The 15,422-nt window shown below is 40.9% G+C and overlaps 1 protein-coding gene across 1 annotated transcript in view; it reads left to right on the top strand.

The window, feature by feature from the left end:
• The window catches only part of HCN1 (hyperpolarization activated cyclic nucleotide gated potassium channel 1), a 248,871-nt gene that overhangs the window by 195,906 nt on the left and 37,543 nt on the right, over window positions 1-15,422 (top strand). Inside the window, exon 5 of the mRNA XM_054986971.1 lies at window positions 9,220-9,366. Coding sequence (XP_054842946.1) covers window positions 9,220-9,366 — 147 coding nt within the window. The remainder of the gene's footprint in view (window positions 1-9,219; window positions 9,367-15,422) is intronic.

Genomic DNA, 15,422 nt, shown 5'->3' with positions numbered 1-15,422 from the left:
CCCTAAAGCATATCACTATATAGTCTGGCCAGCAGCTCTGATGTTAATATGGTGTCAGTCACACTGCTTGTTTATTTCATTGTTAGCCCTTTGGGGATAAATAGGTTATAATTTTTTAAAAAATATATAATTATTACTACTATTAATAATGCATATGTAATATTACCTGAGTTGCCTCTGAACTGGTTCAAAATGTAACTGTACATTTGTTGTCAGACAAGCAATATTTATTTTACATGTAGAGTTGCCAAGCCACAGTCAGCAACTTGCAAGAGGAAATATGGAGCTGGCCTGATGCATGGGCATTGCACCAGTGTGCTTATATCACTTCCACTAAAAATGGGAAGTGATATGGCAGGTGCTCTAGCATTTTGCAGAAAATCTATGGTAAAGCCAAAGAGTCTGTCAAAGTGCTAGAGCATCCTCTGTGTCACTTTTACTTTTCACCAGAAGTGATAAAGGTGCAACTTCATCTCCCCCCATCACCCATTTGCTGGTGCAGTGGGGTGAGAGGCCTGGCATCCCTCTTTATATGTATGTCATTTATAGTCTTATTTATTTATTATGTCATTTATATTCCGCCTTTCTTACTGAGACTCAAGGCGGATTACATAGCATGAGATTAGTATAATCAGTATCAGGGATAATTCCATACAGTATCAAGGACATTTCCATACAGTGTTAAGGACATTTCCACAATATCATAGGATTTTACAAAGACGTAGCATTCGTAAGAATCCAGTGCAGAGTTGAAGAGATGCCGAAACAGAACATAATCAATTCTAGGACTGACATTAGATAAACATGAAGTACAGGTAGTATAAAAGTACATATTCAAGCAACAGATAATGTACAAGGCAACATAGTGGTGAAGTCTATGGTCCCTAACTCATTAGCGAAGCATTTGAGACTCCTCCCTATAATACTTGGTCTGAGCTGAGTAAAAAGCCTTTTTGAATAATTTGGTTTTGCATTGTTTGTGGAAAGCCAGGAGAGTGGGGGCTCTCCTGACCGCCTCAGGTAGACCATTCCATAGGGTGGGGGCCACCACAGAGAAAGCCCGTGTAATCGGCCCCAAACGAAGTGAAGAAACACTCCCATGGGCAGCGTGATAACGTCACTTCCGGAAGAGACATCACCACGCCAGTTGGAAAAAAGCACATGGCACATGCTCCTGAGGTGCCTGCCAGTGGCAGGCAACCTCCAGGAGCATGTCCCCTCCCACTGATCACTGGGCAATCGGTGGACAATGGGGCAAATCCCCAAGAGTTTGTCCATCACCAGTGGGCATCTGAGAATCTTGCCTCTGCCTCCACTTACCTGGCCGGCGAGGGAGGAAGGCATGAGAATGGGCTCCTGTGCATCATAGTGGCCTGATTTTGCCCCCAAATGGGCCTGTTTTGGCCTGTCTGAAGCCCAAATCAGCCTTCTGTGAAGCGTGCGCACACACCCACATCCTGTGCATACGCTTTGTGTGAGAAGGATCATGGGCACAGCAAAAAGGTAAGTAACCCTATCTACCAATGAGGCACTTCTCCAGCTATCATCATTTCAGTCAGTCATTTATTTGTCAGGAGCAGAACTTTCTCTGTGAGAGCCCTTAAACAATAGAATTCTGTTATCTGTGTGGTCAGAATGGAAGCGTCTTTTGCCTCTTCATAGACAGGTTAAAATCTGCCTGCTCTTCCACTCTTGGAAATGGAGGCTTTGGGTTTTAGTCTGATTCTTACTGTGCTTTCATTGTTAGTTGTTGGCTTTTAGGTGTTTATTTTTAAAGTTTTACTCTGATTTTAGATACTATAATTTCCTGAGGAATTTTTGTGCGTGCCTTTCAAGAGTTGCAAGCTACAGAAATTTTAGTATTGAAATCAAGCTGTTGTACGTGAGTTACAAAATCCAGGTTTAGTGACAGTGATGGGGGATTTTTTAAAAAAGAAGTCGGTACACTGTCTTCTTGTCTCCTTGCCATGTCTTTTAATGCACACATTAATTACTCTCCAAACAGGTTTTTTTTGTTTCCAAAGAATCTCTATACTGTCATTTAATTTGCACTAGGTAATAAAACATTTCATCTCAATTACTATACTATACAAAACTTCTCATTATTGTTCCTTTCATTTCTGGTGATTGAGAAATTAATTAAGTTTGAGTGAGTCTTCCTAAAGGAGATTCATGCTCTTGGCATTCAGATTTTTCTACTTTTTTATGGTAATTTAATATAAAGTAAAACAAAACCCAGATAAATGTTTCTCTTGAAGTCAATGGGTACAATGGGTATAACTTCATTCATTGGATAGAATAAAGTCCAGAAGAATGAATGCCAAATTCACATCTTCTCTTTAGAAACGCAGCGTCAATCTTATCAGAGAGCAACAGCACTTGGGGGCAATAGTGTATGTTCTCCCGAGCAAACAGATGTCGCTGTTTCTATGCTGAAACTCCCCAGAGATACTACCTTGGTCCTGAGAGTCTTATGAAAACCTGATTAATTGCATTAGCTCTATAAAGATTTAGTTAACTGGATTTAAAAATGAAGGGGTGGGGGTTTCCACAAAATTAATTGGTCAGGAGAAACAATGCAAGAAAGCAACAATGTAGAGTCTGTAGCAGGAACACCTAAGGTTGAATCCACCAACACCCATTCCACTGAGTGGAACAATCCTTGCTCTATCAGTGGAAGGCAAGCTGTGAAGGCTTGTTCCATTGAAAAATGGTTCTTTGTTTAGTGAATGAGAGTTAGATCCAACCCATAGACACATTGTGCTGAAGCACACATTTCCTTGAAACACTCCTCTACTTGAAACCAGCTGGGTGACCTCGGGCTAGTTACAGTTCTCTGGAGCTCTCTCAGCCCCACCCACCTCACAGGGTGTTTTGTTGTGGGGATAATAGTAACATACTTTGTAAACCACTCTGAGTGGCATTAAGTTGTCCAGAAGGGCGATATATAAATCGAATGTTATTATTATTAGTATATTATTACTCACACTTAAGCTCCACACAGCACAGGCTCATCCAGACCCTTTTCTTTCCATTTCCAAACTGAGAGGAAATTGAAGTTCTAGCTAAATAACTCCCTTCTAATTGTCAGGTAAATCATGAAATCCATACAAGCAGATGAAGAATAGCATCCACAGATGTCAGGACAAACTCAGGGGGTGGGAATTATGGATGACCCCTTTCCACAAAAGTGCTTGTGATAGCTTAGCCACCCTCTGTCTCACATGCAGGAATGCCCAAGATCACAAATTATGAAATCATGAAGTGTTTCAAGGAAATGTTAGACTCCAAGTTAAGGCCTTTTTAAGTGCTGAAATAGTCGTGTGGGACTGTTTTATCACTTGATGTGTGCCGTGGCTCCAATCAAGATTGGGCCCTTGCAGCAATTTTTAAACAGCTAATTTCTCCTATAAAATGGCATCAGTGGCCATGTCTGAACCTCAACCTTAGTCTTTCACCTGCTACATGGGGATAGTACTTTACAGTACAGTATCTTACAGGTGTGTTTTATGGATTATTATTGAAATTATATAATGTTGTACCTTTGAACACTTTAAGTGCTATAGAAATGCTAAAATCTTAATAAACATTAAATAAAAAATGTAAGTAAACCATGCTGAGAAAGTAGAAGGCACCAAGTCAAATTAGAGAAAGAGAACCAATCTGTAGCTTGCTGAAGCAGGAAAAGAAAATTAGTTTGCCAGATTCCTTCCTGACCCAGGGTAATAAATTGCTACTGCTTTAAACATACACACACACCCTAGCAAGATAACATCCTGTTATCTCTGCAGCATCTCTGGGCACCAGGGTGTCATGTACACAAACAGCTACCCGGTTTGAGAAAGGAGGATGAGGGCAAAGCTTGAGTGTGCCAAGGAAAAACAAGATTGGTATTGGAAGGATGAAAACAAGAAGCTGAAGGTAAAGCCTATCAAATGAAGCTGCAGTCACAGCTGATAGCGCCCTCTCTGCATCCTTGCACAGATTGAGTGAAATAATACATACCACTTAGGCTGTGTGTTCAGGTGGAGGGGTGGGGGCAGTCATATGTTTTATCACTTCTTGTTTTCAAAGTTATCTTGACAAGTCTTCCAGTTGTTACAAATATTTTTAAACAAATGTTTGAGGTTCAGAAAATGAAGCTTGTTGCAGATTTTGAGAAAGCATTTACAAAAGCTCTGAGATCCCCACCCCACATCCCAATCAACAGATTGTGTTCAAAAGTTGTATTTTATGAATAAGTAGATTAGACAGATGTGAGATTCGGGCAGTGATTTTTGATTTTTCTAAGAATTTGCTGAATGACCTTGGACAGAATCGTTTAAGCAGTTTCAAATTTCTGTTATAAATGCGGTGTTCTCTACTACCTACAAACGTGTTTTTGCTTTTTTAGAAGTGCTTAGAAATCTGTTGATGAATGTTACTGAGCCTGTTGTAAGCCTGATTATCTTTTTTATTTATTTACCTTTTGCCTTAAGAAAGGTGTGGGATAAGACCATTCAGATTAAAAAAAACACTTGAATAGTGTTTAAACAGGTGGTAGAAGACGGTATATCACTATACAGGTATTGAATAGCTGGTTGGTGAGAAAGATAAGAGGGAGAAAATGAATTAAAGCTAGGATTACAGCCTGAAGAAGAAAGTATATGCATTAAATCTCTTCAGTCTTGTACAGCATAATCATTAGCAGAGTTACACCCTTCAAAGCCCATTGACTTTAATGGATTTAGAAGGGTGAAACTCTGTTTAGGACTGCAATGATAATCCATCAGGATGCATAACATAGAAAAACGTGGCTTAAACCAATGCAATTAAACAGAGACTCCTGTACCAGTACAGGTGAAAAAGTGTACAGTGAAGTCCTTTACCATGGAAAGATCAAAGTGTTGGGTAAGGAAAAGGTGTTGGGCCAGGAAAATGTGACTGACTTAGCGCACTGACAGAAGTACAACTTTGGAGTCAAATGTTAGAATATCTCCATGACCAGCACACACAGGGTGGCGGACAGACTCTTGCTGTTACGTTTTTGTAATTGTTCCTTTGTCTCAGAGGATAACTGAATGTTTTTCAATATTCTGTATTCTTTGAGATGGAAAATAATACATGATTACTAATTTAAATGAATATTATAAGAAGATAAACTCAACAAATACAAAATACCCTGAATACTGCCATGTTTCCCTTGAAAAGAGAAAAAGAAGTTGTAAACAGCCATATTGGTCCACTCAAAAAGCATGGGGTTTGTCCCTTTAAAAGACTCAGAGGTAGACAGAGGCAAGAAGCATCAGGCAGAAGGAGAGCTGAAGACTAGAGATGGACATGAACCAAAATATGAACCAAAATTAAACACGAACCAGGCCGGTTCATGGTTCACGAACTACTGTTCATGAGATCCCATTTCTGACGAACCACCATGAACTTTAGGCTGGTTCGTTTGGTTCATTTTTTGGTTCGTCACTGCAGACAGCCTGGTGCCAATCAATCAGTTTCCTAGGCAACAGGGGATGGACTTCCTGCAGACCTTCTGCTGACCTGGAAGTGACCTTCTGCTGGCCCAAAAGTGATGATTTTCTGACCTGGATGTGACGTTTTCATGAACCAAACAAACCGGTTCGCGAACCAGGGGCAGGTTCGTGAAGGTTCGTGGTTCGTGAAATTTGACGAACCATGAACCGCATGGTTCGTTTTTTTTCCGGTTCATGCCCATCTCTACTGAAGACAGTTAACCAGCCATGATAAGGCAAAGGAGGGAGCAGAATTTATTAAATGGCTAGGTAGTGTCCCACTTTTGCTCCATGTGGAAGTTGTGGATAAAAGAAGCATTGATTCTATGAAGAAGAGAATCCAAATGAGCCCTTACCTATTCTGGAGAAGTTTGAATTCCATCCCTTAACTGAAATTTTGAATTATTTAAAGGGGTTTAATTGCTCGTTGAAGTTGTGCCTCACTGACTAATTTTTCTGTTTGCTTCTTCATATGGGGTATACAGGGGCAGGTGGGTTTTGAGCAGATGGAAGTGGGATTTGAGACTCTTTACTTGAGAATTTTGAACAAGAAGATGCAGGTTCAAAGGATGGAAACCCAGTCTCTTCCTCCAAGACATCTGCAAGAAAGTACCCCTCAAATACCATTTCAAATAGATCTAAGAAATTAGTCCTCTGGGGTGGATTCCTCTAACTGTAAATCCGAGGCTGGGCCAGTCTTTCTTCAGAGGCTACTTCTAAGCACTTTCAAGGGGAGTATATTCTATTTCCAGAGATTGAGACCATTGCAAGGGAGCATCTAAAATTAGGATACTAGTAAATTATTACTTTTGGCATAAGTGCAGGTAGACTGATGTAGAAACTGAAAGTTTACTTCACTGCCATTTATGTAACTTTAATAGTAAGTCATAATACCGTTTTGAGTTCATCTTCCTAAATTAGGTACCCAAAAAAAGCTCACTGTGAAACAGTGTATGTATATAAATCCAGAGCTGCCAACTATCCATTTCCAGTAATTAGTGCAATATCAACCACAATATCTTGATAGCAAATGCACTTCTTTATAACATCTGGTGTTGAAGACTAAACTGTGACCTTCCTTATAACGACCTTTCGGTTTAATCCTTTTTGGAAAATAAATCTTATTAGGGATGAGTCAGCAAATGGCTGTGTTTTCTGTTTGCCGTGTGCATTTTGAGGCAGTAGAAAATGAGCTTGTTTTTTAGTTGTTTCATATGGCATACCTTTATGGGGTGAGGGTATTTCTAATTAATCATGTCAGGGATAAAAGTGCTTCTAGGCGCATAATCCTAATAAGCTGAAGTCTATAGGGGGTGGGTTTCCCCTACAGACATTGACTAAACAGAACTCTGATTTGGATTTTTTTTTAAAAAAAATTACTTTATTTATCTCCCACATTCATCCCCAGTGGCGACTCAGAGCAGCTTATGTAGCTCTCCTCTCCTTCAAATAATCCTCACAACAAACCTGTGAGGTAGGTTAGGCTGAGCATGTGTGACTCGCCCAAGGCCACCCAAAAATTTTCCGTGGCAGAGTGATTTGAACCTAGATCTCCTAGGTCCTAGATCTCCACGGCACTAGCTGTTATACTTTGCAGCACTGTTAGCGTTAGGAACCACAAAAGTTGTGGAAGGTCCCCAAGAATGGTCACAAACATCCAGTATAATTTGCCTTATAATGAGGAGATAAAAAGAAGTGACTATTTCACCGATGTTATTTAATCTGAGATTTGGCCAATCATTGTTTAATGTCATTTAAAAACAGACTTTAATGTAAATTATGATACACAAAACTATGCTATATGCATTTGTATAGAAACCCAAATATTTCAAATAAGCAGATGATAAAGATTTTCCAACTTTTGAAACAATAGTTAGGTACAAATCAATCCAAAAATATCCAAACGTGAATGATGTGACAAAAATGGGAAATAGAAACATTTTCATATTTTCAGTCTGAAAAGCAAGATATTTGGTCCCCTTTGTTCACTGAATAGACTGTCCTGAGGTCATGAGACCTGCCGGGACAGGAATACCAAACCAAGTTATATGAAAAATAATAGATTCAGTTGAAGCAACTCGAGGAAAAAGTTGGTGAACTGGATCTCCCCCATCTCACAATTCTTCCTGAAAGAAAGTGAAATAAAAATGTACTAAGATAAAGAAATAAAGTGCAGAGAGTAATAAAATCCAACTGTGTCATCATTGTTGTCTGTAAGTAAATTCAAATGATAAGAGATCTGAGTCATTTTATTTTCAGATATGACAGAATGTATCAAGAATTTTCTGAAGGAAGGTAAATTTATTACCAGTAATGAAGTACAAAATAATAATAACAGATTTATATACTGCCCTTCAGGACAACTTAATGCCCACTCAGAGCGGTTTACAAAGTATGTCATTATTATCCCCACAACAAAACACCCTGTGAGATGAGTGGGGCTGAGAGAGCTCTGAGAGAGCCGTGACTAGCCCAAGGTCACCCAGCTGGCTTCAAGTGGAGGAGTGGGGACTCAAACCCAGCTCTCCAGATTAGAGTCCCATGCTCTTAACCATTACACCAAACTGGCAAAACCACTTCCTGCCATTTTTCTGTATTTATGAACTATACATGCAATAAATGAAATTCCAAGGAATTCTGATAAAACAATAAATCTAAGAATGTCAGAAACTAAATCGAAACTAAACAGAGACTAAATCGATACATAAACAGCACTGTAGTTGATTTAGGAGGAACTATAGGAATATGTACTTATTGGAGATATAATAATCCCAGTGCAGACAATTGTGTGGGGAAACTATAATACTGTAATTTTGTACTGGGATAACGAGCAAAATATGTCTAGGACCTTATTAGCTAATATTAAACTCATTGGTAATTCTTTGAGCTACTCTTTGTTATAACTCTAAGCACATACTGATTTTTATATGAATAGAGACTTTACACAACCTCATAGTACACCATAATTCTCATAAATATGCAATTTACAGAACAATCCTAAACAGAGGAGTTAGCCATAACAACGTCCATAGAATTGTATGACTCTTTTTAGGATTGCACTGTTAGTATTATTTCTTTTAGAAAATAATGTATAATAGATTGCTTGTTTTTAGATAGTTTAATGTTTGTTCAGGTAGGCAGGGTTAGTTGCATACCCTGTAGCTATGACTGTAATTTTGCAGAGAGGTGCTGGTAGGCTGTAGCAGGGGGCCTTCCACAGGTAAGCACCGTTGCCTGCTGCCACTCAGATTAGCAGCAAAAAACAAAACAAAAACAGTGACATTGCCAACATTGCTACCGAGAAATGACAGAGAAACTCTAGGAATCTTTGGAAACTCTGTGGCTTACCATAGAGTTTTTGGCAGTCTCTAAAGCTACTGTTTGTCAACAGTGACATTGCCCAATAATCCTTGGCCCTGGCTTTTCCACTAGTTGCTATGCTCAGCCTTGCAAACCTGGGCATTGGCTGAAATCAGCAACCCTTGTTGCTGGGAAGGACTTTAACTTTTCATGTTCCCTTTCTGCTGTAGTCTTCCCCTCCTCTTTTGTCATGTCATGTCTACAAAAAATAAATAATTTCAACCAGCAGCAAGGACAATTGAGAAAGAGAAATAGGTTGCATGTTGCACGTCCGAGGAAGCACAGTTTTTTTATGCCTCATTAGCTTTTTTATATATGAAAAAGATGATTTTTTTCTTTTTGTATTTTCTCCTAGTACAAACAAGTGGAACAGTACATGTCGTTTCATAAACTGCCTGCTGACATGCGTCAGAAGATCCATGATTATTATGAACACCGTTACCAGGGCAAGATCTTTGATGAGGAAAGCATTCTCAATGAGCTCAATGACCCACTTAGGGAGGTAAGAAAGATAACAATATTCCATGATGATTTGGGAGCGGGGAATTATTTTTGTAATGTTAAACAATTGCTTCTGATTGACTTATGTATGTTCTTCCATTCACCCATCAGTAGACTTCTTGTTCAAAATTATTACCCTGGAAGACTCTGACATTCACACAAAACAAAAATTCAGGATAGAGAAGCCTAGAGGAAAGACTGCATGTGTACCAGTGGCAGTTTTTATTAAACTGTTATTGCACCCAATCCCCATACTGCTTTTTGAACAGATATGCAATTTCAGGTTCTGAGCAGGGGGAAAGACCGTTGCAGACATTTCAGTTATGTTTTGGGGCAGGGAGGGGGCATATGGTGAATAATTTTGTCAGAGCTACGCTTAGTCTAAGTGCATTGTCAAAAACACAGGACTCACAGCGTATAGGGAGTAAAACATGCAAACCACCATGAGCAGTGCACACAAATAATGCAAAACAATGAAACGTATATGAATGAATTCTATATGCTATTGAAATGAGTAATATAGTACAAGCCCAAATGAGAATATAAAGAAGTACAACATCCAGGGCTTTTTTTCAGCAGGAATGCTGTGGAATGGAGTTCCGGCACCTCTTGTGTCCGGTGGTCTCGTCCTTCCTGATCTCCAGACAGAGATAGTTCCCCTGAAGGAAATGGCCATTTTGAAACAGGGCCTGTGTGTTTCTCCCTCATTTTCCTCTTGAGAGTTCCACCACCTCTTTTCCCAGGAAAAAAGCCCTGACATCTAATAATTATCGTAATCCTCAATCATACAGAGCAATTGCAATATGTTTACATCAAGGTTATAAACCAAAGAGAGCAATTACAATGTGTTCCAATCACTACATGAAACTAGATGGCATAAATGTACACAAAATGGCAATTACTCAAAAATACTTCCAAAAACCACAGTTGTACAATTCAAGTTACTATCAGTGAGTGACTCTGCCAGCCAACAACTAGGCAATCCAGACTGCCATTTAAGCAGTGCAACTCATGTACTATCAATAACTGATGACTGGCTGTCAGTGAATGACTCAACAACTTGACGAGCATTTGGGTAAAACCCGTTTCCAGTAGCTTTCATCAGAAGTCGTAAGCTTCAGTACTCAGGAAAGTCATCCAAAAGAAACAATCACATGTCAATTTTTGCTGATCATATTGCTCAGAAGTTGCAGTAAAGTCATCCCAAAACAATGTCCACAATGCCAGTTTTACCATTCTGTATAGAACAGAAAAATATATATCCCTTCTTTGATGCATACTGGAAAGACACACTGGGTCTGTTGGAAGACGGGATATATGATAATTATTAGACATTGTACTTCTTTATATTCTCATTTGTGCTTGTACTATATTATTCATTTTAATAGCATATAGAATTCATTCATATGCATTTCATTGTTTTGCATTATTTGTGTGCACACGGTGGTTTGCATAGTCTAGGTGTATGATATCAGTTCAAAGAGATGAAATTTTGAAGGGTGGTTGAAAATGCCTCGAAAAATCAAGCCAGTTTATTGACAATAAATGTACCATTGTGTATTTATTGAATTCTGTATACCCTATATCATTGTTTATTTAGGATTGAGCTATAGCCATCAGTATTAAGTGTACTATCTCTTTAAATGAGCTCTGGTTATGATGAGATGTGAAAAATATTTATGAATTTGTACTTACCTGCTTATTTCCTGTTAAGATGAAATGGTGAAATGTATTTTTGTACTTGCACATACTTGTTTGCACTTGCACATTAGTAGAATCGTTAACATTTGTTAAGAGAAAGTTAATGTGTATTGTTTTAATTACAGGGATTAAGATCTTTGTTGCAGTTTATTGCAGTTTATTGACAATAGCAAAAGTGCTATTTTTGACAATAGCAAAACTGCAACCCATACTGAAAAGTCTGGTTTTGTTCAGCTGTACTACATTAAAAACGTGGATAATGAATTCACAAAGCAGACTGAGCATTGACCAGGCTTATGCAGTATCTGACATTACATTCCAAGCTGGAAGAAAACTTGTTGGGAAAATTATGCTTGATTCATAAATACATTTGAGCATTATGATCTAGACAAATTTGAAACCCCATTGTTACAAATTTCACTGGCATAAGAGTGTTTGTTGATGTTACTTCTCTCTTGAAATAGCTGAAGCCTGGTTAGCAAGGCAAGTCAAATTATTGCTTTTTCTAAATGAAGGAAACATGATTCCACATACACGTGTGTTTTATTGAAATATCATGGAGTGTGTAGAATCGGTAACAACCAGTACTGTAGAATCAGTAACGGCCTCAGTAGCAAGACAACCCTGTCTGCCCTAAAATAGTTCCTTTGCTTTTAAACTTGAGGAAATTCAAAGAGGAGTTCCTTTTGAGTAGCAGCTTTTAGAACTAACCAGAAAATTAAAAGGTAAAAGTAGAGAGACCTACTGAAGCTAAATGATACTCACTTTGCAGGTGCTTTTTAAAAAGGTAAATGTGGACTTGCTCAAATGAATGCCTGAACTCTGTAATGTATCACTAAAAATCTCTGCCCCTAGCAGAGAATTAGACAGCAACCAACCATATGTTCCAAAGAAGACTTCAAGGTTATCCAGGAAATTAGAGATCTGTCAACCCTATCATTAAAGCTAAAGTTGTTAAATGTATAGACTGGCAAGCTGTGTGGAGAGAGATTCAGTCATGGGTTATGTAAAATAATGTCTTGCCATGTCCTGAAATTCCCTTGTGCTCATGTAGCTTGTACTCATTGCTTGGGCTTACAAGTTCCTTGCCACTGAGTAATACAATTCATGCACAATATCAAGCCCCTAAGTCTGCAGGACACCATCCAGTCCAGGTTCTCTCTCGAGAAGCAGGAAATAAGCCTACATGCGCCAAGGCATACACTATTAGGTCACAAGTAGGCATTCCCTGATCAAGGAATGAAGCTGAAAAACATGGACCCATTTTTATAGATGGAGAACTTTATTTTTATTTATTTATTTTTTCAATTTATATACTGCCCATCCCCAGGGGCTCTAGGCGGTGAACAGTTAAAATCGATAAAAACAAAAACTAAAATCAATATACAAATAGTAAAACAAATTAACAAGGTGCAGTGGTGGGGAGAACCTTCCCCACGCCAAAGGTGGGAGGCTGACATGGCACCGCCCCCTTCAATCATCAAACGCCTGGCGGAACAGCTCTGTCTTACAGGCCCGGCGGAATGATAATATGTCCCGCTGAGCCTGGGTTTCCATTGACAGAGCGTTCCACCAGGCTGGGGCCAGGACTGAAAAGGCCCTGGCCCTGGTTGAAGCGAGGCGGGCTTCCTTAGGGCCGGGGACCACAAGTAAATATTTATTCGCTGATCGAAGCGATCTCCGGGGAACGTACAGGGAGAGGCGGTCCCGAAGATATGCAGGTCCCAACCCACTCAGGGCACTTTGAACCTGATTTGGAATTCAACCGGAAGCCAGTGCAGCTGGCGCAGGACAGGTGTGATGTGTGACTGGTAAGGTATACCAGTCAGGACCCGTGCCGCCGCATTCTGGACCAGTTGTAGTTTCTGGATCAGGCCCAGGGGTAGCCCAGTGTAGAGTGAGTTACAGTAATCTAGCCTGGAGGTCACCGTTACATGGATCACTGTAGCCAGGTCCTGGGGCGTCAGGTAGGGGTCAAGTTGCCTGATCTGACGAAGATGGAAAAATGCAGACTTGGCAACCGCCATGACCTGGGCCTCCATCGATAGGGAGGCATCCAGGAGCACACCCAGACTCTTTACCACTGGCAAAGTTGCCAGTGGTGTCCCATCCAGGGCAGGGAGCTGGATCCCAACATCTGGCAGCCCCCGTCCCAGCTGCAGGACCTCCGTCTTCACTGGGTTCAATTTCAGCCTGCTCTGTTTCAACCATGCCGTCACAGCCTCCAAAGCTCTGGCCAGATTGTCTGGGGCCGTGTCTGGCCGGCCGTCCATCAACAGAAAAAGTTGGGTGTCATCCGCGTATTGATGACAACCCAGCCCAAACCTCCGCACCAACTGGGCGAGGGGGCACATATAGATGTTAAATAACATCGGGGAGAGTATCGCCCCTTGGGGAACCCCGCACACCAAAGGGTGACGGGGCGATAGATCTCCCCCGAGCGCCACCCTCTGTCCCCGACCCTGGAGAAAGGAGACCAGCCACTGTAAGGCTGTCCCCCTAATCCCCACGTCGGCAAGGCGGCTGGCCAACAAATCATAGTCAACCGTGTCAAACGCTGCTGTGAGATCAAGTAACACAAGCAGCGCTGACCCGCCTCGATCCAGATGCCTGCGAAGGTCGTCTGTGAGGGCAACCAAGGCTGTCTCCGTCCCATGGCCAGGACGGAAGCCAGACTGGAATGGGTCCAGGACTAGAGCATTCTCTGACTGAGATACCTCATGGTCAGAGAGTGAACCTATAGAATACATCCACATGCCAAGCAGATCATTCAAAAAATGAACCAAACAATTCATCTTTCTTTCTCTTCCTCTCTATTGCACACACACACACACACACACACACATTTTCTTTCAAAGGATGCTTAGTCAGGTGCCAGCTTGCCGGGGGCGGGGGGACGGGGGAGGAGATGCCATATCACTTTAACAGGAGTTTAATATGTCAAAATGGTCAGATGAAGCTTTTTGAGGCAGGGAGCTAAAATAAAATCACCTGACAACTGCTGCAGTTCAAAGTGATATTAAAGGAACAGCTAGAAGGGACCAGTTTAAAATGCAGTGATCCTAGTCGCTGCTCACCTTCAGCTGTTGCCTGGACGTCACCTTTCTGTTGCCGCGGGTAGCCTTGCTGTGTTGGCAGCTGCAGCGCTCTTCTTCACAGCTGCTACTGATCTCCCGTCCCAAGCAGTTTCCAGTCAAGAAGTTGTGGAGGGGCCAAGGTCAGCATCAAAATTAAGGCTTGTCAGCAAGACTGACCTATGTGGTAGAGTTGGCTGAGTAGAGTGAGCCAGCCCAGCCCAGTTGTTGTCCATACATGTCCTCTTCCTTGAATGATGATGACCCAAATGAGGCAGCCAAACCTCCCCCCCTCCAGTTGGTGAACAACTCTTTTTTTATATATTGTTGAAGGCTTTCACAGCCGGAGAACGATGGTTGTTGTGGATTTTCCGGGCTGTATCGTCGTGGTCTTGGCATTGTAGTTCCTGACGTTTCGCCAGCAGCTGTGACTGGCATCTTCAGAGGTGTAACACCAAAAGACAGAGATCTCTCGGTGTCAAACTGAGAGACACTGAGTTTGACACTGAGAGATCTCTGTCTTTCGGTGCTACACCTCTGAAGATGCCAGTCACAGCTGTTGGCAAAACGTCAGGAACTACAGTGCCAAGACCACGGCGATACAGCCCGGAAAATCCACAACAACCAACTCTTTTTTCCCCAACCTTTATCATTATTTCAGATTTTCAAATGAAGAAGATGAAAATTTTACAGTGCACTCTTAAGCCAAGTTACATCCTTTTGAGTCCATGGAAATCAATGGGCTCGGAAATGTGTGACTGTTTAGGGCTGGATTGTTAAGAGTCTTATTTGTTTTGATGAGGGAAGCATGGAAGCTATTTAGATCTTGGACGTCCAGGTCATAAGTCCCATTCTGCCATGGAAGCTTACTGGTTGACCCTGGGGCAGTCACATACTCTTCTACCTCACAGGGTTGTTATGAAGATAAAATGGAGGAGAGAGTAACAATAATAGCCACTTTGGGTCCTCTCTGGGGAAAAAGTTGGAGCATAAGGAAGTAAATAAATTGGGCAAATAGCTTTTCAAACCAAAGAGATGTTCAGAATCAGTTTGCAATATAGAGCCTATTGTATGAATAATAAAGGGCTAACCAGAGTAGCTGCTTGGATCTCAGCCATGCTCTACAGAGGATTAGATCCAAGTTCTTGCAAATGTGGAGAGAGGGTGGTTGGGGAAACAGAGCTTTTTCTCCTTTCCTTTCACTAAGTTCTAGGAATCAAGTGCAACCAAGTCATCTCAGGTCATCCACCAAGTGATTAACTTTGTACCTTGCAACATTATA

This window comes from Eublepharis macularius, chromosome 8, assembly GCF_028583425.1.
Source record: "Eublepharis macularius isolate TG4126 chromosome 8, MPM_Emac_v1.0, whole genome shotgun sequence".
NCBI lineage: Eukaryota > Metazoa > Chordata > Lepidosauria > Squamata > Eublepharidae > Eublepharis > Eublepharis macularius.
The sequence above is the reverse complement of the archived record's forward strand: the minus strand, read 5'-3'. Positions and strand labels throughout refer to the sequence as shown.